Source organism: Grampus griseus (assembly GCF_964374135.1).
Source record: "Grampus griseus genome assembly, chromosome: 14".
In the NCBI taxonomy this organism is placed as follows: domain Eukaryota; kingdom Metazoa; phylum Chordata; class Mammalia; order Artiodactyla; family Delphinidae; genus Grampus; species Grampus griseus.
Genome location: NC_139008.1, coordinates 59,186,587 through 59,213,632, shown reverse-complemented (window position 1 = coordinate 59,213,632; position 27,046 = coordinate 59,186,587). Strand labels below are relative to the sequence as shown.

Here is a 27,046-nt window from a genome sequence, read left to right as displayed (position 1 = left end):
CTCGGCAACAAGAGAAGCCACCACAATGAGAAGCCCACACACCACAGCGAAGAGTAGCCCCTTATCGCCGCAACTATAGAAAGCCAGTGAGCAGCAATGAAGACCCAACACAGCCAAAAATAAATAATAAATAAATTTATTTAAAAAGGAAGGTTTTTTTCTTTGCCAGACAGGGAATGCCATGAAGATTCCTAGAAAATCCAAGTCTGGTTCCCTTTTGGGCAGGGTTTCTCAATCTCTGCATTTTGGGCCAGCTAATTCTTTGTTGAGAGGTCTTCCCTGTGCATTATAGGATGTTGAGAAGCATTCCTGGCCTCTCAGTAGTAACCTCAGTTGTGACAAGCAAAAATGTCTCCAGACACTGCCAAACATCCCTGGGGATGGGGGGGTTGGGGAGGGACTGGTGGGAGTAATGTGGTAGAACTGCCCTCGGTTGAGAACCATTGCCTTAGGGGAAGGAGACCCAGGGTCTTATTAGGAAAATTACAGAGAGAAGGGGCTCATCCACAAGGCCTCAAAGGCAAGGGAGGGGTTTGGCAAGTAACTGCCTTATCTAAGAATATGTTTATTTTTAAGCCTGAGAATCTTGTAACAGGTAAAGAAAGGCGAAAGGAGTTTTGTAACAGGGAAGAGCAAATTCTGACTCCACGTTGGTTCTGTTTCTTTTACTTTAACCTTTGCTTTTCATTGCTTTTGTTATTATTATAATCACTATCTATAGCTGTAAGCATACACAAGGGCCTGCCACAGGGAACCCTGACCCTCTGCCTGACTGTTAAACTAAAAGGCCTTTGTTCAGCTCACAGAGAGACATCCTGACCCTGCCCACCTGTGAATGGCTGCAGAAAAGAAGAAATTAACACAACCCCTTCCCAGTGCAGGAGATATTCTGCAAGACAAACGGCCTTTTTACTTTACTGCTTCACCACCTCTCCCTCTCTGATTCTATAAAAGAAACTGGCATCCAAACCCCGGTAAGACGGTTATTTGGCCACCTTCTTGGTCTGCCGAATAAAGTCTCTACTCCTTGCCTCAACACCTCGTCTCCCGATTTATTGGCCTGTTGTGTGGCGAGCAGAGCGAGCTTGGACTCGTCAACAGTTTGATAGCAGGAAGAACACAGAAATGATCTGGTCTAACACTCTCATCTTACAGAAGAAACAAGTAGGGCCTGTAGAGGAACTCAGGTCTGCTCTCAGCCTGGTGCCTTTCCATTGTGCCACATCACACTGCCAACACCTTCAATTTCCTCCTTGGCTCTCACACCACACCTCTGCATTGCAGGTAAGAGATTTGAATAAGGTAGAAGAAAAAGAGAAACAACACATAACAAAATGACAGCTCCAAGGTTCAACATATCCTGAAGATTGTTGACCAGGCCATGGCAGAGGGGTATGTCCTGGTAGGTAGGTAAGTGCCCGTTAGGGACACTGCCAAACAGCTTGGCCACTTCCAGGTATGACAAGAATCCTCCACATCTCAACACTAAGGGCAAAGATTTATAGAGGCCAAAGACATATAAAGATATCCTTACTCCCTCCCTCACCCAGCTTAATTCAAACATCACTCAGTACCAACACTGGTTCAGGCCAACCCCCTGCTTGGCCTTGTCCTATACAGACCCTCAAGGCATGAGTTCAGTACAAAGCTATCTGGCTTCTGACTCATAGAAAGGCCTGGACAGGAGGCCTGAGACCCATGATTAGGGAAGGGCCTGCTCTATGCATGGATGGTGCTGCTGTTGCCTTCAGTAGACTCCATTAGGCCCCAATTCCACCAGCCCTGTGACTTAAACAAGTCTCCTGATGTGGGCCCAAGCACCTCTCAACACCAGTCCCTGAAGTAGAGCACCAGTGACTTTGGTTTAAGCAAAATGTCTGCGGGTCTAGAATGAGGGTCCAGGGCAATGGCTAAGCACAGCTGGCATGGAAACACAAACAAGTGCAAAGTAAGACTATACATATCCACCAACACGTGAGAATGTGGTTGACTTGCTGCTAACGTAAAGAAAACCCACACACAAAAATTGTATGCACACTACAATTACAGCTACACAAAACCTACATGTATAATTAAAAAAAAAACAACAAAAAGATACACATTAAGATACTAATGTGTGGGGCTTCCCTGGTGGTGCAGTGGTTAAGAATCCACCTGCCAATGCAGGGGACACAGGTTTAAACCCTGGTCCGCAGGGGACACGGGTTTGAGCCCTGGTCCAAGAAGGTCCCACATGCCATGGAGCAACTAAGCCCATGTGCCACAACTACTGAAGCCTGCGTGCCTAGAGCCCATGCTCTGCAACAAGAGAAGCCATCGCAATGAGAAGCCCACTCATTGAAGCCCGCTCAAATGAGATTGCCCACTGCAATGAGGAGTAGCTCCCGCTCACCGCAACGAAAGAAAGCCCGTGCGCAGCAACAAAGACCCAACGCAGCAATCAATCAATCAATGTATTAAAAAAAAGAGATACTAACGGGTCGTGTCTAAGAAGAGGAATTATGGTTAATCTTATTTTTTTCCCCTCATTTCTCAAATTTTCAAGTGTGATTATATTACTTTATATTTTTCCAACAGAGCCTTATGGGTTCTACCCTAGAGATTCTGATTCAGTAGTTCTGAGAACTACTATAGCCTGGGAAATGTATCTTTTAAAAAAGATCCTTAAATGATTCTCTGTGGCCTGTCACTGTTAGCCTTTGGGAAGCACAGACCTAACTAGTTTATGCTAGGATATTTAATTAGGTAATAACAGAACTCTATTACCTTCATAATTCTGAAAGAAAATCCCTTTATGGAATTCAGAAATTCCTGCATTATTATGGACTGATTACATCCTCCCAAAATTCATATGGAACCTGTAATCCCCAATGTGACTATATGTGGAGATAGGGCCCGGCCTTTAAAAGGTAATTAAAGTTAAAGGAGGTCATAAAGTGTGGGCTCCTAATCCATAGGATTGGTATCCTTATAAAAGGAAGAGATGCCAGGGACTTCCCTGGTGGTCCAGTGGTTAAGAATCCGTCTTGCAATGCAGGGGACATGGGTTCTATCCCTGGTCGGGGAACTAAAATCCCACATGCCATGGGGCAACTAAGCCCACGTGCCACAATCAGAGAGCCCGTGTGCCACAACTAGAGAGAGAGAAGCCCACATGCCACAACTAGAGAGAAGCCCGTGCACCTCAACGAAAGATCCCATGTGCCAATGCAGCTAAAATATAAATAAATATTTTTTTTTTTTAAAAAAAAGGAAAAGGCACCAGAGATCTTTCTCTCTCTCCATGTAAGCACAACACTAAGAAGGTGGTGGTCTGCAACTCAAGGAGAGAAGCCTCACCAGAAACCAACTCTGCTAGTACCTAGATCTTGGACTTCTAGTCCCCAGAATTGTGAGAAAATAAATTCTGTTGTTTAAGCCACACAGTCTGTGGTAATTTTTTACGGTAGCCCAAGCAGACAAGCATTAATGAGTTTACTTCTTGTCTTTGGTTTCCTGCTATACTGGGGGGCGGGGGGCGGGAGAGAAGTCAACACTAGGCCCTTTCTAGAGAGTTGCATGGCCTGAGTTGAGATCCTAGCTCTCTTCCATAAGTCTCAGTGTCAAATTCAGAGGAAACACCTCTCAGACCAGATGTGGTTTCACACAGGTTCTACCAATGGGTTTCAGGATGTTTTATTTTTTGGAAAGCCCTATTAAAAAATGCACTATATAGAAAATATATTAAGAAGCGTTATGCCACTTAAATGCATGGGTGTGCAGGCAGGAAGTCTCTGAGTCTGGAGAGAGGAGCAGATGGCAAACCTGGCAGTGTCTCTAGCCTAGACTTCAAGATGAAAGACAGGGGCTGGGACATTCTGGGAGACTACACAGCTCTACTTTACTTACTTATTTTACTTATTTATTTATTTATTTACTTATTTGGCTGCATTGGGTCTTAGGTGCAGCAACGTGGACTCCAGAGAGCACAGCCTCGGTAGTTGGGGTGCGGGCTTATTTGCCCTGCAGCATGTGGGGATCTTAGTTCCACAACCAGGGATAGAACCCACGTCCTCTGCATTGGAAGGTGGATTCTTAACCACTGGGCCACCAGGAACGTCCCTCTGCTCACCTCTTAAGCCAAATGTCCTACCCAATGCTGATCTCAAAAGGAGGTAAATGGGACAATCTCAACATCTGAGTAACTCAATGTGAGAAAGAAAAAAATGTAATAGAAATGAAGACTTACATTTGTTCAGTTTTCTTGGGCAGCTTGTTGTCATCTCCTGTGAAAGAGGACCATGTATTAAGAATGTGACAAGATTACAGGAGATGCAAACACTTTCACAAGGAGGCTAGAATTTCTTAATTTGAAGATGTCAAGAACTTTTTTTCTTTTGAGTTAAATACTGTGCAAGCACAAACAACAGTGAAACCTAGTTTCTGCCAGTATCCTCCCAGACCATCATCCCTGACACTGACCTTGACAACCAATCAGCATCACCACTAAACACCAGAGAAGACATGTAGAATCTTCATCTCTGGAATGTTTTTGCTTTTATTTTTAAATTTTTAAATTAGGAGGTATAAGTAAGCAGGCTCAGTTCTGCCTCTTTCTTCACCTCCTTAATTATCCAACCCAAGTCATGCTTCTTTCAGAGTTTCCTGGCTTATATAACAATGCTCAGGAGAAAACCTGGTTTCTGATGTACTCTCCTCTGTGGAACAGTGCTGGGACCCTCATTCATTCAAGAGTTCTTCTCTCTGTCTCTTTGGATGTCTGCAGCTTCTGGTTACCCCAGCAAAGAGGATAGCCTCAGTCAGCCTAGCCTTCCTGAATGGCTCCTCAGCATAGAGCACTTGCTCCTGTCAATGTTCCCAGCTTATGGGTACCCTTCTACCATGGCTCTTCCTCACCTTCCTCACTAGAACAACAGGCACCTGGCTGAGTCATCCAAACTCCCATTGCAGCCCATATCTCCTCCTGCTATCTCTAACTACAGCTGACGCATCTTTGCCTTCCCTCTGATACCAAGCACTTGGTCTCACACATGATTGGACCTAATATATATTGAGCTGATAATTATTCCTCCTGAAATACATTGTGAGAAATGTGTTAGGCACATCAACAAGGAATTACAGGCTACAAAATGAGTTTCTGAGGAAAGTAGTAAATCTCAAGTCCACTTCTAGTTCATGGGAGAAACTTTTCGTTAGATAAGTTGATGAGATGACAACTTATATGGACTTACCCAAGTAAGGAACATGAGTAGCTCCAAAAAAGTATGTTCTTGAACAAGCAAGGGGTCCCTTTGGTGAAACACACTGTACTACCTGGATATCAGAAAAAAAAAAAAAAAGTAAAAAAGGAGCAGGGACTTAAGTGTGTACTGTTAGAGAAACAAAAAGTGTATAGTTAATAGAAATCCATTTTATTTTACCAACAGCTGATTTATTATTTTTTAAACGCATAGGGGAAAAGGTCACCTTTTTTTTTTTTTTTTTTTTTTTGTGGTACGCGGGCCTCTCACTGTTGTGGCCTCTCCCGTTGTGGAGCACAGCCTCCGGACGCGCAGGCTCGGCAGCCATGGCTCACGGGCCCAGCCGCTCTGCGGCATGTGGGACCCTCCCGGACCGGGGCACGAACCCATGTCCCCTGCATCAGTGGGGGGACTCTCAACCACTGCGCTACCAGGGAAGCCCAAAAGGTCACCTTTAATTGTTGTTTTTCCAAAGGTATCTTGTGTGTGTTTTATAACTTTGGCTACATTGTGAGGCTGCTGTTGGGTCAGCCCAGGATGCTAAAGAATTAACAACTTAGAAAGAAAAGAAGACAAAATGTGCTTGGGTTTTGACTGTCATTAATGTTTAGTGCAGAACTTTCACAGTTTGGACCTTGGCTGACATGATATGCATATATGGGAAGGCAGCTACAAATTCAGGAAAGGAGGTGATACCCAGGTTCCCACCTTCACTTGTATTTTATCTCTGTACACAGGCCATCCAGAAGAGAAAATAAGTTCTCTAGATTTTTAAATTCTTATTTTTCTTCCCTGCTTAGTTGTTCATTTATACAGATGGAAATGGATGTCCTTTTCTTTTTTGAAAATCCAACAATCTCATCAGGGTTCCTAGGATAGTAGGTACAAAATGCAAAAATGCTACCACAAGAAATAGAGGAAAGGAAATTACCACAGTATCTTATTTTTTTTTAATTAATTAATTAATTAATTTATGGTTGCATTGGGTCTTTGTTGCTGCGCGAGGGCTTTCTCTAGTTGCGGTGAGCGGGGGCTACTCTTCGTGAGGTGTGCAGGTTTCTCATTGCGGTGGCTTCTCTTGTTGCACAGCACTGGCTTTACGTGTGCAGGCTTCAGTAGTTGTGGCTCACGGGCTCTAGAGCACAGGCTCAGTAGTTGTGGCGCATGGGCTTAGTTGCTCCGTGGCATGTGGGATCTTCCTGGACCAGGGCTCAAACCCGTGTCCCCTGCATTGTCAGGCAGACTCTCAAGCACTGTGCCATTAGGGAAGCCTAGCACAGTATCTTAAAAACAGCTAAATATGACACAAATATTCATTCCTTCTATTTTACTCCATTAAGGAAGTCACAAGAGAATATATGGCATTTTTCTGTAATCCAAGTTGTAGATTTGAAATAAAAATTTAATTCTGACTAATCTAAACTATACCATAGTGAATATGATCAATACTGCCATGATCCCAAATGAAAAATCATGTATATAATTCTAATTGTTGGTTAATAGGCTTATTTCCTCAAAACATGTTCCTTGGATTTCTAAATTTTCCCTAACTAAAGGTTTTTTTTTAAGGTGCCATGTATTTCAAACCTGCTTCCTTAGATGAGGTCACAAATTTATGTAAGCCTATATAAACATCAAATTTATTGATGTTTAGATGCAACTGACAAGGGATTAATCTCCAAAATATACAAACAGCTCATACAGCTCAATATCAAAAAAACAAACAACACAATCCAAAAATGGGCAGAAGACCTAAATAGACATTTCTTCAAAGAAGACATACAGATGGCCAAAGGGCACATGAAAAGATGCTCAACATCACTAATTATTAGAGAAATGTAAATCAAAACTACAATGAGGTATCATCTCACACTGGTCAGAATGGCATCATCAAAAAGTCTACAGGGGCTTCCCTGGTGGCACAGGGGTTGAGAGTCTGCCTGCTGGGGCACGGGGCGCGGGTTCGTGCCCCGATCTGGGAGGATCCTGCGTGCCGCGGAGCGGCTGGGCCCGTGGGCCGTGGCCGCTGGGCCTGTGCGTACGGTGCCTGTGCTCCGCAACGGGAGAGGCCACATCAGTGAGAGGCCTGCGTACCGCAAAAAAAAAAGTCTACAAATAATAAATACTGGAGAGGGTGTGGAGAAAAGGGAACCCTCCTACACTGTTGGTGGGAATGTAAATTGGTGCAGCCACTATGGAGAACAGTATGGAGGTTCCCCAAAAAACTAAAAATAGAGCTAGCATGTGATCCAGGAATCCCACCCCTGGGCACATACTGGAGAAAACCATAATTTGAAAAGATACAATGCACCCCAATGTCCACTGCAGCACTATTTACTGTAGCTAACACATGGAACAACCTAAATGTCCATCAACAGATGAATGGATAAAGAAGATGTGGTATATATATACAGTGGAATACTACTCAGCCAAAAAAAGGATGAAATAATGCCATTTGCAGCAACATGCGTGGACCTAGAGATGATCATACTAAGTGAAGTAAACCAGAGAGAGAAAAAGGTAAATACATATGATATTATATGTGGAATCTAAAAAAAAAAAAGATACAAATGAACTTATTTCCAAAACAGAAAGAGACTCACAGGCATAGAAAACAAATTCATGGTTATCAAAGGGAAAAGGGCGTGAGGGGAGGGATAAATTAGGAGGCTGGGGTTAACATATACACACTACTATATATAAAATAGATAACCAACAAGGACCTACTGTATAGCACAGGGAACTATACTCAGTATTTTGTAATAACCTATAAGGGAAAAGAATCTGAAGAATATGTGTGTGTGTGTGTGTGTGTGTGTGTGTATATATACACACACACACACACATATATATGTATAACTGAATCACTGTGCTATACACCGGAAACTAACACAATATTGTAAATCGACTATACTTGAAAAAAAATGTTATTGACATTTACATTAAAAAGGAAATTGGTACAACAGAATTTGCATGTGTAATGTAAAATTGCTCAGATAATCTAGATTTTCAGATTTAATATCACCTGTTAATTTGTAAATTATTCACAAATGGCACAGAAATGGAAAAGATAAGTATGTCACCTTGAAACAGAGCTGAATGAAGATGAAAGTTCATAACTAGGCCCCCTACCACCCCAGGACCAGGTCTCAGTAAGTTCCTTGACTTCATTAGGTTTTCATGTTTGTAAAATAAAGAACCCCAATTATTACAGAAAGTTGTATAAATAACCTGCTACATTTTTGTTTTGGTAATAGACTATTTTTTTTTAGAGCAGTTTTAGGTTGACAGAAAGACTGATCCGAAAGCACAGAGAGTTCCCACATTATCTCCTGTCCTTCCCTCTGCCTCCACAATTTCCCCTATTATTTGTCTTGTAATATTATATTTGTTACAACTGATGAACTAATATTGATAAATTATTATTAACTAGAGTCCATAGTTTACATTTGGGTTCGCTCTTTGTATTGTACATTCTATGGGTTATGACAAATGTATAATGACATGTGCCCATCATGACAATATCATACAGAATCGTTTCACTTCCCTAAAAATCCACTAAGATCCATCTATTCTCCCTTCCTCCCAAACTCCAGGCAACAACTGATCTTTTTACTGTCTCCATTTTTTTTTTTTTTTTTGGCTGCACTGCGTGGCTTGTAGGATCTTAGTTCCCCCGACCAGGGATTGAACCCAGGCCCTCGGCAGTGACAGTGGCAGTGAGAGCGTGGAATCCTTAACCACTGGACCGCCAGGGAATTCCCTTTACTGCCTCCACTGTTGTACCTTTTCCAGAATGTCATATAGTGGGAGTCATATACTATGTAGCCATTAAAGATTGCCTTCTTTAACTTAGCAATATGCATTTTAGGTTCCTCCACGTCTTTTTGTGGCTTGATAGCTCTTTTTATCACTGAAACACAGTCCACTGTATGGATGTAACACAGTTTATTTATCCAGTCACCTGCTGAAGGACATCTTGGCTGCTTCCAAGTTTCCAAGTTTTGGCAATTATGAAAAGTGATGTTATAAGAAAAAATTCCTTATGTAGGTTTTTGTGTGGACCTAAGTTTTCAGCTCATTTGGGTAAATACCAAAGAGCATGACTGATGTTGAAAGTATGTTTAGTTTTGCAAGAAACTGCCAAACTGTCCTCCAAAGTGGCTGTACCATTTTGCATTCTCACCAGTAATGAATGAGAGTTTCTGTTGCTCCACATTTGGTGTTGTCACTGTTTCAGCCATTCTAAGGTGTGTAATGGATGGCTAAATTATTGCTCCAAACATTTCACAGCACCATCCTCACTGACTCTTCTACTAGTCTGTGAGATCCTTCGAGGCAAAGACCATGACTATATTTTCCTTGCACCTAGCACAGTGACTGGCACATAGTAGACACTCAATAATGATTACTGAGTTAATGACTGAAAGCCCTTTGGCTTTGGAGTCATACAGACCTAAAAACAGAAATTGGCTAAGTCATCCACAATGTGGGTGTGCACTGGGGTTGGTTTCTTTTTTTGCAATTTTTTTGAGATAAAATTCACTATTTTAAAGTATACAAAAAAATGTACTGGTTTTATCATTGTGTTCTTTTGTCCTCCTTATTGTTCCAAGATTCCTTCTTTTTTTTTTTTATTTTTTTATCATTTCTTCTTTGTTTTGACCAAACTTCCTTTAGTCATTCTTTTAGGGTAGGTCTGCTGGCAACAAATTCTCTTAGTTTTCTTTCATCTGAGCATGTCTTGATTACCCCTTCATTACTGAAGGAGGTTGTCACTGGATATAGATTTCTAGATGATAGTTCTCTTTTAACACTTGAAATGTAACAGTCAAGTCATAGCAAATTTAGGCTTGGAATGACTGTCTATTTTCAAGTTAATTTAAAATTCTTATTCTACTGTTGATACTACTTGGATAACTGAAAGTTTGGTTCGTGAAAGTATTTTTTTAACCTTTACCCTTCAATATTTAAAAATTAAATATGATACTTTCAAATCATATCTAGTACTTATATAAAAATACACAGTCAGTTTTTAATCACTTTTCACACCAAAACAACTTCAAGTTCAAGGTTAAATCAATACACTAGTTGGAAAGGTTCCATTTATCCAGCTCCCCTCCTCCCTATTTGATAATAAAACCAATTAAGCACCAGGTAGTCAAGCCACTCACCATGTGTTTGGCAAAGCTCCCGCTGGGACCAGTGCTGCGTACCAGGTGCCCTTCAGAAGGGAAGTTAAAGTTGCCAGCATTCAGGTTTTCTCGTGTGGAATGATTACCAAAGAGAACAAATGGCTGCCTATTAGGGCTAGAGTGGCAAATCAAAAACATGTAATTAGTGAAGAGATTACTGGCTAGGGAAACTTCCAAATGAGTGAGTTCTTGGGCTTCTCTGACTGTCATCCTGCGGTTTGAGCAAGGTGATTAGTACAGTCCACCTAATGCTCCCTGCTGGTTGGGAAGAGATACCAGATTATCTTTGACTCCTCCTACTGACCCATAGGGACATACCTAAACCCAAGCCATGTTTATATTTTTAGCTTGTCCTGCTGCTTAAGGAGAAAGTTCTGTAAGTTTGCTGTCCACGATACAGAGATGGAGCAAAATCCCAGTTTTATACAATAGCATTTTGATAGAAATATACATTTTCATGAATGATAGCAGTTGTGATACTCACACTGTAGACAAACAATAGAGCTGTTAACCATTCCCAAGTAGCTTTAGGAGGGAAGGAGGAAAGTAGGGTTGCAAATGTTCTCACCACCACACCTACCCGTCCCTGCACCCATCCCTCTCTTCCCTCTTTCCTCTTGGCTGCAATGCTTCCTCAGAGTTTCCCTACTTTCCACTCTGCTTCCACTCTGCCCTCCTATAATCCATTCTCCACATTGCAGAGAAGATAATCTTTTAAACATTCAAAGCCTTTATTTTCAGGAGAAGGGCTGAAATCTTTCACATGGCCAACAAAGACTAACATGGTCTGGCCTGGCCAACTTCTTTAGCTCCATATAAGACCACTCTCTCCCAACTTCCACACTCCAGCCAAACTCATCTTCTTTTATGTTCCTCGACACACATTTCTTTTATGTTCCTTACGTTCTCATCTCAGGACCACTGCTTTTGTCCCTTAATTATCTTTACTCATCATTCACATCTCATCTCCCCCCAGAGGTCAGCTCTCCAGTGTGGTCTTCACAGTACCATGTTCTTTTTTCCTTCAAGGCGTCAATCAGAGTTTGCAATTACATATTTCTTTGTGAGGTTGCTTGATTAACGTCTTATTTCTCCACCACACTATTCACTCCATGAGGGAAGAGACTGTGTCTGGTTTATTTTTAAATCATGTATCTCTTGCTTAGTATGTCACACCTATTTGTCAACAAATAGTCAATGACTAAAGGATATTTTAAAAAGATAGTTTCTGCTATGGATTGAATGTTGTGTTCTCCCAAAATTCAACATGTTAAAATCCTAACCCCCAAAGTGATGGTATTAGGAGGTAGGGATTTGGGGAGGTGATTAGGTCATAAGGATAGAGCCTTCATGAACAAGATTATAAAAGAAACTCTTATAAAAGAGGTTCCAGAGAGATCCCCCTTGCCCCTCCTGCTATGTGAGGTTAGAGTGAAATGACACCCATCCATGAGAAAGTGGGCCCTCACCAGACACCAAATCTGCCAGTGCCATGATCCTGGACTTCCCAGTCTCCAGAACTATAATGGAGAAATAAATGTTTGTTGTTTATAAGCTACCCAGTCTATGGTATTTTTGTTACAGGAGCTAAAACAGACTAAGACAGCTTTCTTTATCCCATACCCTTTCCTTAAATTGCCCTTAGAGTATGTCATGTGGAAAATCCTTTGTATTTCTTCTCATTGTTCTTAAACATACTTCCTTAAGCTTCAGACAAACTGGGGCTGTTAAAAGTAAAAATGACCCTGATTCTATTCTGATGCTTAATTCAAGTTAAGTGAGACTCTGTGCAGGAAAAGATGACTCTGAGTCCCAGCCAGGGTAGTCTGTCTCATTACCAGATTGGACTGCAATTGGGGAAGAAAAGAAAGGAAAGATCTACTCGCATTTATCCATCAGAGGAACTATCCGCTGCTGGGCCCTCCTGATTATCATTGCAAAAGAGGTACTGAAGGAAACACTTCAAGAAAACAAATGCAGCAACCCTCATTGCTCCCATGTCTTCCTGGGGCTGGACCTTTATGCCCAATCCCTTTTACTCCCCAACAAGCCACTGTTGATCACTGCCCAGCCCTTGGACACTCTGCTTCCTCTAGCTTTGCTGGGTTACTGATGGAATAAAAAATTCCTTTCTTTAGATTTTAGCAAGTTACAATGTTTTAAAAGCCACCTTAACATAAAACTTTAATACAAAAGCAGTGAAACAGACAATTTTATAGAGTATGGATTTCTTACTCTGTGATGACTAAAGTCAACCCATATTTTCCTGACTCCAGCTTCTGTACTTAGATTCTCTCTCATTTCCACCCCCTTGTCAACCCCATTTTCTCTATTACCATTCAATTTCTTTCCCAAGAATCTTACCTATTTTCAGTTATATGACTGGAAATCATTCCATGACTAAAGTAACTTCTGAATGGCTAAAAAAGAAGTCAACATTATATATATTAAGATCACAGTTTTATAAAACAATCACAAACCCATCATATATGCATGTATGTGTGCTTATAGTGTGTGTGTGCGTGCGTGCGTGCGTGTGTGTGTGTGTGTGTGTGTGTGTGAGAGAGAGAGAGAGAGAGAGAGAGAGAGAAAGAGGGAGAGATACATGTTTATAGATTGTTATAAGAACATGGGAGGACATATGTGGTGGATAACAACATGAATTTTGGGGATAGAAAGCAAACAAACAACAATTAGCAAAGAAAAAAGATAAAAGGCTGCAAAAGAAAAAGAAAGGAAAAGGAAGGTAAAGAAAAATCCTTGTCAAATTTTACAGTTTTTAACTACTGAAAGGAAATTGGACAAACCACCATCTGTGTTCTAAGTTACTAACCATATAGGAATCTTTTTCTTCTATTAAATTTTTTTCTACATTTCCAATAATTAGAATTATTTTAATTCTATAAATTATAATATATATTAATTCTAGTATACTAATTTAAAATGAGTAATGAGGGAGAATCCAAGGGACTTAGAAGTACTGACAGAAGTTTCCCAGGAAACCACAGAAGTACTTCTCAGCTTTGATGTGCATAGTGCTAGGCTAAACACTAATCAAACACTGATATGCAGGGTCTTTGTCAAGAGTTCAAAACTTCAAAAGGCAATTCTAATCCCCTTAAATAATACTGATTGTTTCCCCCCCCATTACATAAATAATATATGCTTATTTTAGAATACAATAAAAACCACCTACAATCTCTAAGAACTATTAACGTTCTGGTACATTTTCTTCAAATCTTTCTTCTATGGTATATTCATAGAATATATATAGATTGTACCAAAGTTTATTAAATAGTCCTTTATTCTTGGAAATTTATATTGCTACTAACTCTTATATCATAAATAATACTGTAATGAATAACTTCTCATAAATTTTATCTACAGCTCTGATTATTTCCTTAAGGCAAATCTGGAAATGAAATTATAGGGTAAGAAGGCAAAACTATATTGCCAAATTGTTTTTCAAAAAAGTCTGATCAATGTACACTTCCACTTACAATATCTGAGTGTGCCTATCTCAGGGTAAGCACTGTCCAATAAATGTCCTTTTAAAAATATATTTGTCAAGTTGACAAACGAAAAATGGTACCTCGTTGTTGTTTTTATTTTATACCCCTTTGATTTTTAATGAAGTAGAATATTTCAGATATGTTCAATGGCCATTTGGACTTCCCTTTGGTAATTAACTGTTTATTTACATCCTCTGTATGTTTATCAATTGGAGTTTTGGAGTTTGTCTTACTGATTTGTAAAAACTCTTTATATATTAAAGGAATAACAGCTAAAGTTTATTGAGGGTTTACCATGTGAACTGTGACAGGCATTTAAATGTATTATCTCAAGTACAGTTGACCCTTGAACAACACATTTTAACTGCACAGGTCCACTTATATGTGGATCTTTTAAAATAGTAAATACCACAGTAATATATGACAGGCAGTTGGCTGAATCTGTGGATGTGGAACCGCGGATGCCAAGGAACCGCAAATATGGAAGGACTGCGTATAAGGAGGCGTTGTGTACACAAAGGGCTGGCTATAAGTTAAATGCAGATTGTCGACTGTGTGGAGGGTCTGGAGGGTCTGGGTCCCTAATGCCAGTGCTGTTCAAGGGTCAACTGTAATCCTAGTAACAACCTACGCAATTCATTCTATCATGATCCCCTCTTTACAGATGAGTTAGCTAATTTAATTAACTTGTCCCAGGTCACAGAGCTAGTGAGCTGCATAGTCAGGATTCTAACTGGATTTGGGGAAAAAAGATAAAATTAGATCCATATCTCACAACATATCCATATCTCACATCATATACACAAAAAATCCCAAGTGAATTACGGATCTAAATTAAAAAAATTAAACCATACAAGTACTAAAAGGGTAAATTCCTCTTTAACCTTAGATTTATAAGCCTTTCTGTATATGACTGAAAATCCAGAGGCAATAAAAGAAAATATTAATACATTTACATAAAGATAAAAAGTTTGCATGGCAAAAAACCACCATAAACAAAGCAATTGATAAATAAGGAAGAAATATTTGGAATATATATCACAGACAAAAAGGTAATAGCCTAAATATATAAAGAACTCGTAAAAAACAAGGAACAAAAGACCTAAAACCTGTGCTCTATAGCTCAGTTAATAGTATTGTACCAATATTAAAATGGGAAAAAGACATGAAAATAAAATATAAAATGGCCTTCAAACATATGAAAAAGTGTTCAAGCTTAGTCATAATTAGAAAAACACAAACTAAAATAATACCAAGATACCATTTCTCATCGATGAGACTGTCAAAAATTAAAAAGTATGACAACACATTCTATTGGTGAGGCTGTGGTAAAACAGGCACTCTCATATGTTGCTAGTGGGAATGCAAATCAGGACAACCTTTCTGAAGGGAAATTTGGCAATAGCTAACACAACTACATATGCACTTACCTTTTGACCCAGCAATCCCATTACTAGGTATACAAACCTCCAACAATATGAAAATACATAAGCACAGAGTTATTTACTATGGCACTCTTTGCAACGGCAAAATAACCTAAATACACATACATAAGACAGGGGTTATTCTGCATATAACTTATAGTTGGCCCTCTGAATTCGCGGCTCCTCTGCATCCATGAATTCAACCAATCCTGAACCATGTAGTACTGTAGTATTTACTACTGAAAAATATGCAAGTGGACCCAGGTAGTTCAAGCCTGTGTTGTTCAAGGGTCAACTGTATTATGAATTATAATAAAGAATGAACTGACCTAGAAAGAGTTCCAGGATACACTGTTAAGTGAAAAGAGCAAAGTGGAAATGACTACATATGGTATGCTACTCTTCAATGAAAGAAAGGATATAAGAAAATAACCTATGTATCTGATCATTTGTGCAAAAGAGACAGAAAACATAAACCACAAACTGAAGAGATTTGTTACCTACTGGTAATGGAATGGGTGGAAAAAGGGTGGGAAGAAAGTGGGAATCAGAATATGGTAGTAAGAACCCAGGAGTGACACGTCACCGAGTATATCTTTTTTTTGCGGTAGGCGGGCCTCTCACTGTTGGAGCCTCTCCCGTTGTGGAGCACAGGCTCCGGACGCACAGGCTCAGCGGCCATGGCTCACGGGCCTAGCCACTCCGCGGCATATGGGATCTTCCCGGACTGGGGCACGAACCTGTGTCCCCTGCATCAGCAGGCAGACTGTCGACCACTGCGCCACCAGGGAAGCCCTCACTGAGTATATCTTTTTGAATATTTTTTACTCTTAGAATCAGTAATAAGAAAAAAAGAATTAAAAAAAATAAAAAACTGAAATGGGCATCAGTGAGAGGTGGGACAACTTCAAGTGGCCTAATATATAGAAGTAATTGGAGTCTCTGAAGGAAAAGAGAACAGAAAAAATAATGGCCAAAAACTTTCCAAACTTGATGAAACTAAAAATCCAGATCCAAAAAGCTCAACAAAACCCAAGCATAGGAAATATGATCAAAATTACAGTGAGACATACCATAATCAAATTACTCAAAACCAGTAATGAAAGAGAAAATCATAAAAGCTACCAGAGGGAAAAATGACAAGTTACGTACAGAAGAATAAAGATAAAGATCAATGACTTTTCATCAGAAATAATGCAAGTGAGAAAGAGTTGAACATCTTTCAGGTACTGTAAGGAAAAAACTGTCAACCTAGAATTCTATACACAGCAAAAATACTTTCAAAAATGAAAGTGAAGGATTTCCTTGGTGGCATAGTGGTTAAGAATCTGCCTGCAAATGCAGGAGACACAGGTTCAACCCCTGGTCCGGCAAGATCCCACATGCCGCCGAGCAACTAAGTCCATGTGCCACAACTACTGAGCCTGTGCTCTACAGCCCGTGAGCCACAACTACTGAGGCCCAAGTGCCTAGAGCCCATGCTCCGTGACAAGAGAAGTCACCGCAATAAGAAGCCTGCACAGTGCAACGAAGAGTAGCCCCCACTTGCCACAACTAGAGAAAGCCTGCGTACAGCAAATAAAGACTCAATGCAGCCAAAAATAAATAAATAATTAATTAGAAAAAAACGAAAGTGAAATAAAATTTTTTTTCAGACATACAAAAGCTGGAAGAATTAATCATCAGAAGATTCACAGTACAAAAAATGTTAAATGATATCCTTCGGGGCAAAGGAAATCATACCAAATGGATATCTGTGTCTACACAAAGAAATGAACAGCACCAGAAATTTTAACTACATGGGCAGATATGTAAGATTTTTGAATTATTTAAATCTTTAAAAAATACTGTTAAAGATTTTTAAAAGACACAAAAGACAACTGTTTAAACAAAGATAACCCCAATATATTGTGGGGTTTATAACATAATGTAAAAGTAAAATGCACAGCAACAAAGATCAACTCCAGTTCCAAAGGGCAGGAGTAGGGCCTGTCCTGGGTCACAGTGGAACACAGCAGAACTGAGGACGGGCAGTGCAAGCCCAAAGTAAGCTCAAGTGCAAGCTCAAGATCACTCTTTTGATCCTTCCTGTTGACTAGTTTTGGGGAATAGTTTGGGAACCAGTTTTGTGCCTTACTTACTTTATTTATTTATTTATTTTATTTATTTTTGGCTGCATCTGGTCTTAGTTGTGGCACGCGGGATGTTCGTTGAGGCACGCAGGATCTTTTGTTGCAGCGCGCGGGCTCTTTGCTGTGGTGCGCGGGCTTCTCTCCAGTTGTGGCCTGCAGGTTTTCTCTTCTCTAGTTGTGGCGCGCAGTCCCCAGAGCACATGGGCTCTATAGTTTGCAGCACGCGGGCTCTAGTTGAGGCGTGCGAGCTCAGTAGTTGTGGTAAGTGGGCTTAGCTGTCCCACGGCATGTGGGATCTTAGTTCCCTGACCAAGAATCGAACCCATGTACCCTGCATTGGAAGGTGGATTCTTTACCACTGGACCACCAGGGAAGCCCCTGTGCCTTAGTTCTTGATTTACATACCTCAGTTTACTCATGAAGTGGGTCTTATCCTGAACCTAGTAACTTCACTACTGTTGTCTGCCTAGAAAGAAAGCTTGGCATTACCTAGAGGTTCGACTGACAAAGGTGTGCTATTCACATGTGGAGAATTATTCCTAGGCTTATTAACTGGTGCCCAACAGAATTCCTGGCTGACAGGGGCACCACCTCTGACAAATGAGTATCTTTCTTGTAGAGAAACTGGCACAGAAAAAAAAAAAACCTTCTTATATAGGGGTTGGCATGGGAGTTAAAAACTTCTTTATAGCATGCAACAAATCTTAAGGAAATGATAGCCAAATTCAGATTGGTAGTGCTGTATTCTGAGAACTTTTTTTTTTTTTTTGCGGTACGCGGGCCTCTCACTGCTGTGGCCTCTCCCATTGTGCAGCACAGGCTCTGGACGCACAGGCTCAGCGGCCATAGCTCACGGGCCCAGCAGCTCCGCGGAATGTGGGATCCTTCCGGACTGGGGCACGAACCCGTGTCCCCTGCATCCGCAGGCGGACTCTCAACCACTGCGCCACCAGGGAAGCCCTGAGAAAATTTTTAATAAAAATAAAAACAATAAATAAACTAGCCAATTTCTTCTTTCTCTTTAACCCTTCCTTTACATACCTCACCCGCCTGAGATTCAGACAATTCCAGCAAGAAGGGAATTTCTGTTTCAAAACTGGCGAAGAAGCTAGTCCACTGACGTTCAAAAGCCACCAAATCCTAGAAAGAAAATGAAAAGACAATGTGTTCATTCAAGGAGGTACTTTAGAAAACCAGAATCATGAAACTGCATCTGATCTCAAAATACCAGACCGTTTAAATATGTTGTTTAAAAGGTAGTAGCAAACTACTGATACATGTTACCACATGGATGGACCTCAAAAACATTATGCCCAATGAAAGAGGCCATATATAAAAGACTACAGTATATGAAATACTCAGAAAAGACAAATCTAGAGACAGAAAGTAGATCAGTGGTTTGCTTAGGGCTGACAGTGGGAATGGAGGTTGACTGCAAGTGAGGACAAGGGAACTTTCTGGGTTGATGAAATGTTCTAAAATTCAAATTGTGGTGATAGTTGCACACCTCTGTAAACTTACTAAAAATCACCAAACTGTACACTTAAAATGGGTAAATTTTTTTTTTAAATGGGTAAATTTTATGGTATATAAATTATATTCCAATAAAGCTGTTTTTTTTGTTTTTTTTGTTTTTTTTAAAAGGGCAGTAAATGGGCTTCCCTGGTGGCGCAGTGGTTGAGAGTCCGCTTGCCGATGCAGGGTACACGGGTTCGTGCCCCGGTCCGGGAAGATCCCACATGCCGCGGAGCGGCTGGGCCCGTGAGCCATGGCCGCTGAGCCTGCGCGTCCGGAGCCTGTGCTCCGCAACTGGAGAGGCCACAACAGTGAGAGGCCCGCATAACGGGAAAAAAAAAAAAAAAAAAGGGCAGTAATGTCCTTTAAAAGCTGTTTTTAAAAAGGACAGTTAGCAACGCTTGTGGAAGAGGGAGTTATTTATGAGTCACCTAAAGCTATTTATGAGACACTACACCTAGTACCATAAGCTCACAGAGTGAAGCTTTGTTTAAGGACAAATTAGTTGACTTTAGTTAGAAGTTCAGTGGGGCCAGAGGTAGCCCAGAGCCCTTTCCTCCCTCATCCTCTCCTCCAAGTATGAGGAACTCTGCACCTTCCCAGCTGACTCTCCTCTACATACAGCCTGCCTCCCTCCCCCATCCCAGCTGCTTTTCAGCCTCCTCTCTGAACTCATTCCTGTTCCCAACCACTACACATTGCTTTGTGTTCCTGGCTTTTTTTAAGGCATCATCAGTTAACCCAAAATATCAGCTATGACTTGCTTGATTGAGATACTCAAGTGACATCTTTGTCCTTATTTGGAAGTTGCTGTTAATTTGTACTCAAATTGGATAGTTCTCTTTACTGTCCATCTCACACTGTGTAAGTGTACATGACAAGCACCCAGCCTAGTGCCTTGCTTACAGCAGGCATCCTGTTTGCTGCACTAAAACTGGCTGTCTGGATCTATGCTCTTCCCTACTGTTCTCTTTAAGGATACACAAGTACTCATACCTATGAACTCTGTGTTAGACATGCAATGGTCCTAGGCATAAAGCATAATGGATCTCTGCTGGGAATACTTAGTGTAAACAACATTCTCAAGTGACTTCACTATTTGCTGCCTAGACAATCTATATTTTGTTTATTATATATATATATATTTATATACACCCACATGTATTACATTACATATATGTCAATATATGTCTAAAATTATTTTCAGTAATACGTAGGACACAGTGCTGATATTGTTTTCTGAGTATGTTTTATATATAACATAGGATAAAAATCAGGTATATATGTGTGTACATATGTATGTATATACATGTGCATGTATATATAAGTATGTATATGTGTATACACACATACACACACACAAGGAGAGAAAAGGCGAGGGAGCAGGGAGAGAGAGAAGAGAATTTCCTAGTTTCGTCCACTGAAGAGATCTAGAAACAATGACCAAACCAGGAGCAAGGAGAATTTCTAGCACCCAGACTGTGGTGCTGAAATGTGATTTCCCACTCAAAGAAACCATAACTTACTAGAGAAATGACCAATTCCAGGTCTGAGACAGGAAACGTACAAGATAAGCCTGGAATATCTTGTCACAGTATATAGCAGAGAAGTTATTGAGGACTATTAAGATTGTGTTAAAAGGATTTGTAACCAACTTGAAGTGAGACCACAGCCCAAAGATGGAACAATTTAGAGCATCGGTAAAGATGATAACTGCAATGGACAGAAACATATCAAACATATTTAAATCTATGAGTTCAAAATTAGATATATTTTAAAAAACTATTTTTTTTTTACTGGTTACTTTTGGAAAACGGTTGGGAACCAACCTTATTTTGGAAACTTCAAAAGCAAGAATTCAAGAATTCAAGCATTTAAAAGCAAGAATTCAAGCATTTATCTTGCTTTTCCTACATGAACGTCATGTAGGAAAGCAAGAATTCAAGCATTTATCTTGCTTTTCCTACATGAACGTCACCACTGCATAAACAATATTAGCAAGCTGAATATTTCTCTTTAGAGAATATAAATGAAGAAGGAATTATAGAATTGGAATACCACCATTTTGCAATAGTGAATTAAGACTAATTAATGAAGTAAAGATCTGAAGATTGCATATCAATGGCTGTTCACAAAATAAAGAGAATCAATTAGATACACATACTTCTTGGTAAGGAACACAATACCCTCTATGAAGTAATCTTCCCTCTAAAAATCAACCCTGAAACTGATTAAACCTCTAGATTCAATTACTAATAATCAGGAAATACAGAAGACAGGGAAACTGTTAAACTACATCATGGGAATGCAATCAACAAAATCCCAGTAAGGGGCTTCCCTGGTGGCACGGGGGTTAAGAATCTGCCTGCCAAGGCAGAGGACACGGATTCGAGCCCTGGTTCTGGAAGATCCCAAATGTTGTGGAGCAACTAAGCCCGTGGGCCACAACTACTGAGCCTGCGCTCTACAGCCCACAAGCCACAGCTACTGATCCCGTGGGCCACAATTACTGAGGCCCGCGCACCTAGAGCCAGTGCTCCGCTACAAGAGAAGCCACCGCGATGAGAAGCCCATGCACCACAACAAAGAGTAGCTCTCACTTGCTGCAACTGAAGAAAGCCCGAGCGCAGCAAAGACCCAAAGCAGCCAAAAATAAAATAAATTAAAAAAAAAATCCCAGCAAGGACAACCGTATGACAATGATCTGGTTTCTTCAACAGACAGTTAGCGAGGGATGGGTGGGAACAAAGAGAAGGAGGGGGAATCCATACATGAGAAGAAACCTAAAACACACACAAGCAGGCAAAGCTAAACTATGATTAGATTCAGAAAGACCTGTGCTGGAAACTTTGCTTTGCCTCTTACTGGCTGTGTGACCTCGGGCAAGGGAGCTAACCTCTCTGAGCCGCAAATGCCTTATGTGCATAATGGCGGGGGCTATTATTTACCTTACAGAGATATTATAGGAATTAAATGAAATAACCTGTAGAAAGTGCTTATTACCAGGCCTTACACACTAGATGTCTGCAGTACTTGTCAATTTCTCTGCTTCTACTGTTGGCTAGCTGGAGTTGGCTAAGAACATCTGAGCCTCCACCTCGATTTCCTGGAACTTGTCTGCTCTACCTCTCAGACACCCATAATTCATATCACTGGCCTCAGGTAAGTCACATCTGAGGCTGTGCAACCCATTGTGGGTCTGTGCTTTCCTTGATTGGCTCTGTCCAATCCCTTGGGCTATACCAGAATGCTTCACTTTGTGAGGCTTAGGAAAACAAAAAGAACCAATATAGCTATTAGTACAGAATACACTTTATTCTGTTTTCCAATTCTATTTAGAAACAAACTCAAAAGTATGTTTCTATTTTAATGGCCTACATGGTGACACTCACCTTGGTTTGGGTCTACGATAAGAAGTAGAGTTATACAGTTGGGCAGTCACCATTTTCTGGCTATCTTCTACAGAAAAACACTGCGCGCTTTGGGGGATACACAGAAAAGATAGGCACTTTGCTCCCAAAAAAGTTCCCTGAAGAGGTGGATATGTCAGTACTAATTACAGAATAAGGTGGAATGAATCATTAAATACTGCCTTCAGCTCCATGCTATGACCAACAGTGACAAATCCTAACCACTAGACCATTGGGAATCCATGCTATGACTGAAATGGAAGATTTCACGTGTGTGTGTGTGTGTGTGTGTGTGTGTGTGTGTGTGTGTGTGTGTGTGTGTGTGTGTGTGTGTGTGTGTGTTTGTATTCAAATCTTCCTAATATCCTTGTGTACTTCTCTATGCCCACTTTATAGATGAGGAGACTGAGGTACTCAATGGTAAAGTGACCTAAGGATGCAATACTAACAACTAGCAAAAGTGAAAATATATCTAGGTAAGGGATACCCAGAGCCTGTGTGGTTTCCACTAGACACACTATTCTCCAATTTTTCCCCAGCACAAACAGTGCATTTGTGGAAATGGATACTGTGTATGGAGGTAGAATTGGTTCGTTGGATCTGATGATGAAGAAGAGAAAGTCTCTCTGCTCAGACTCCTGAAGGCCGAATCCAGAAGACAGGCCCAGATGGATATCAAAATCAGATAAGCAGCAGAAGTCTGCAAACCCCAAGAAACATGCCAGTGTGCCTTGGCCCTTGGCCACCAGGAAAGGACCCTGAACTTAAGACAGAACTCTTGCCCCTATGCTGGCATCCGGCAGTGTCTGATCTCAGGTGACTCAAAGGGGGAAAAGAAGCTTAATTTCAATATTTAAAACTATTTTTAAGAATTACACGAGGTAGGACTTCCCTGGTGGTGCAGTGGTTAAGAATCCGCCTGCCAATGCAGGGGACACAGGTTTGAGCCCTGGTCCAGGAAGATCCCACATGCTGCGGAGCAGCTAAGCCCATGTCCCACAACTACTGAGCCTGCGCTCTAGAGCCCGTGCACCACAACTACTGAGCCCACGTGCCACAACTACTGAAGCCCGTGCACCTAGAGCCTGTGCTTCACAACAAGAGAAGCCACTGCAATGAGAAGCCCGTGCACCACAATGAAGAGTCCCCGCTTGCTGCAACTAGAGAAAGCCCATGCACAGCAATGAAGACCCAACGCAGGGAGGGAGGGAGGGAGGGAGGAAGAAAAAGATTTAAAAGAAAAGAATTACATGATGTAATAAATACAAGAAAATGAAAATAAGTAAAATAGTAACAACCACCAGTGAGACTACCATCTTTAGTTTCTAAGACACTGAACACAAATTATTTTACAAAGATGGAAATACACTCTGCTTTTTACTTTTCTCACCAAACATACTTTGAACATCTTTCTAAATCAAATCTCAGAGCAGTATGCATTTTCTCTTTGCAGGATCTGACCAAGAAGCATGGAGCTGTAGGATCCCTGGCCATCAAAGAGCTGCCAGTAGTGACTGACCAGTAAAAATTAAGGCCTAGATGCTAATTCTGACTATAAGATTACCAGTCTTAGCAAAGAGAAAATACATGTGAACAGAAAAGTATCTGGATATTGAAGAGAAAAAGAGTTTTTAAAGAGAACTTTGGAGGCTATGAAGCAGCTAAGCAAGAGAAGAGAGAAGAAAAAAAAGTAGATTTTAAGAAGTAATATGGGTACAGATTGGCTCCCTTTTTAAAAATTTTTTATAGGCACAAGTAACGACTAGAATTGTATTTTAACTTCTTTTGGTTGTTGGATTTGAATTTTATTAACACTTGTAGACTCAACACAGAGATCCTGCACAAATTTATAGTCATTTTCATACATATTTATTTTACCCTACTTAGGGTTTACTGAGCTTCTTGATCTGTGGATTGATGTATTTTATTTCATCAATTTGGAAAGTTCTCAGACATTATCAACTTAAATTTCCAGCCCCATTTTCTCTCTATTCTCCCTTCTGGGACTCCAATGATCTACTATGCTAGATCATTTGACACTGGCAGATACTGGATGCTCTGTTCCACCCCTTTTGCTCTTTTTCTCTTTGTCCTTCAATTTGGAAACTTCCTATTGACTTATCTTCAAGTTCACTGAACTTTTCTTCATTCGTGTCTAATCTGATAAATTAGCCAACCTAATAAATCCTCCATTTCTATACCATATATTTTTCATTTCTAGCATTTCCATTTGGTTCTTTTTATAGTTTTCAGGTCTCTGCTAAAATTCCTCAACTCTTCACACATGTTGTCCCATTTTCTTCCAGATTCTTTAGCATTTTTATCAGTTACTTAAACAGATCAAATTTTCTTGTTTCTTCTGGTCTTATAATTTTTAAAAAATCATATGCCAGACATTTTGTATAAAAGACCAGTAAAAACAGAGGTAAACAGTACCATTTACCTCTAGGAAAGGGCCACTAGATCCCTTTCTTTTGTTAGGCCACTAAAGCAGGGATCTAAGTCAACTTGATCTATAATTGATCAGGGTCTGCATTTTGTAGCATTTGTAGTTTGGTTTACTTCATCACTAAATTCAAGTATTTCGAGGGTGGGGTGTGAACTTTGATAAAGATTTTGCTCAGAGTACTGGGACAAGATTCTGGAAGTCTCTTTGCATTTTATAGCTGAGCCACCAGCTTGCGGAATCATGGACAATCTCTCCCTGCTTTACAAGCTGGCTACCACTTTTCTGGGTGGCTAACGAGTTCTCTTTGCTCTCTAGTCCCCTTGGCTCTGTCTGTGTAGAGAGATCCTTGCCTTGCTACCTCGCATCCAGCCTTAAGAGGGCAGCTGCTTATACTCTGTAAAGACCTGGAATGCCTCCAAATGACTGCTCTCAGCTCTCCTGCGCTAATCCAGGTTATAGCTGAGTGTCAAGTACCTCAGCGGGGATGGTTCTCAGTGCTCCTGCCTGGCTCCTAATCTTTGGTGGACTACCCTGAGCGCTTGTGAAGACCTATGGTTTAGAGTTCAGGGGTAGGTGCTGACTCACTCACATACAGCCATTAAAAGCGCTTTAAAAGGTCAACTGATTTTTTCTTATCTCTGTCTGTGATAGATTTCTCTTCCTCCTGCTGTTCTACTGGAAATGAGAACAGTGTCCTATGAAGGGCCCTACTTTTTTAGAAAACAGAGTTCTTTGAGGTTTCCTTGCATCTTCAGCTCTCTAATGATTTTACACTATTATTCTGTTGCATATTCAGATTGTTTTGGTTATTAGGGTGAGAATAATGGTCTCTTTTGACTTTCTATATCCCTAACTGGGAGTGGAAAACCATGGTCATTTTTATTTCTTATTTTGTGAACAGCCAATTCCGGTTGTCTCCTAGTTCCCCACTGTTGTATTTTTCTTATCAATTTTAAGAGCTCTCCATAGTGTAGTGGGTATAAATGTGCTCAATCATATTTTGGTATAAGAAATATCACCTTACTTTATTCTTTCTAAATAAAATTAAATCTGGCCCTGAGTCCTCCTCACTCTTCCTGTGAGATGGGAAGTCCACTATCAGACATTAAAAGGGCTTCCTTTCTACTTCTTCATGGTATCACTTAAGAATACCAAGCTCACTGGAAGTCAGAAAACCAGGAAATGGCCTGGTCTACAGCCCATGATGATTACCACTGTTGCTTCTTCAGTTGCATGATGTCACTGCTCTTCTAGGTGTAACTAAAGATGCTCTCCTGAGTGGTCCCATTCCATTGACTCCAGAGATGCTTGTGATGTTCTCAAAACTACAATGCTATGTCTAGCTTCCATGTGTGACCTGAAGCATCCTCACGTTCAGGGCACTGCATGCAAGTGGGGCATGGGTCCCAGATACTGTGCAGAAACTCCTAAACTACTTATCTCTCTTATTTGTCTGTGGTTAAATTTTATTTAACATTCTTACACTCTTTTTTCCTTTTTTTTTTCTTGTGGCCATGCCACGCAGCTTGCGGGATCTTAGTTCCCCAACCAGGAATTGAACCTGGGCCCTCAGCAGTAGAAGCATGGAGTCCTAGCCACTAGACCGCCAGGGAATTACCATCATTCTTACACTCTTAATGTTGTCATTTTTGCATTTTCACTTTTTCCCATAATTAGGCAAGCCATGGATTGATGATGATGATTAGGTCTTTTTAAAGAACAAAAAGTTCAGGTTTTAATTTTCTTTTATATTCCTATTTTATTAGAAATGTTTAACAGAATGGATGTTCAATTTCATCAAATGCCTTTTCAGCATCTATGGAGTTATCATAAATGGTTCCAAGGAGAAAAATCAGTAGTGATTACACTAATAGATTTCCTGATATTAAACTAAATATTAAGCCCTTAATAAACTCTGCTTCATCACAGAATGTTCTTTTAATATGATACTGTTTGCTACCATTTTACTTAAAGTATAGGCATTAATATTTGTGAGACTGATGTGCAGTCTTCATTTTTTGAATTATTTTTGTTGGGTCTTGATTTCACAGCTCATTTCATTAAAAGGCTACATACAAGCTGTTCTTTTTCCATGCATATCCATCCATGACCCCTGAGAGACACTACTGAGCTGTTTAAACAAAGTACCTATACCTTAGTTTTGTTTGT

At 40.4% G+C, this 27,046-nt stretch overlaps 1 protein-coding gene across 1 annotated transcript in view; it reads right to left on the bottom strand.

Annotated features, from left to right (window-relative positions):
- The window catches only part of DNAAF9 (dynein axonemal assembly factor 9), a gene marked incomplete at its 5' end in the record, with an annotated part of 148,332 nt that overhangs the window by 71,047 nt on the left and 50,239 nt on the right, over positions 1-27,046 (bottom strand). Inside the window, 5 exons of the mRNA XM_082669478.1 lie at positions 4,229-4,265; positions 5,232-5,313; positions 10,415-10,550; positions 12,800-12,855; positions 18,545-18,643. Coding sequence (XP_082525604.1) covers positions 4,229-4,265; positions 5,232-5,313; positions 10,415-10,550; positions 12,800-12,855; positions 18,545-18,643 — 410 coding nt within the window. The remainder of the gene's footprint in view (positions 1-4,228; positions 4,266-5,231; positions 5,314-10,414; positions 10,551-12,799; positions 12,856-18,544; positions 18,644-27,046) is intronic.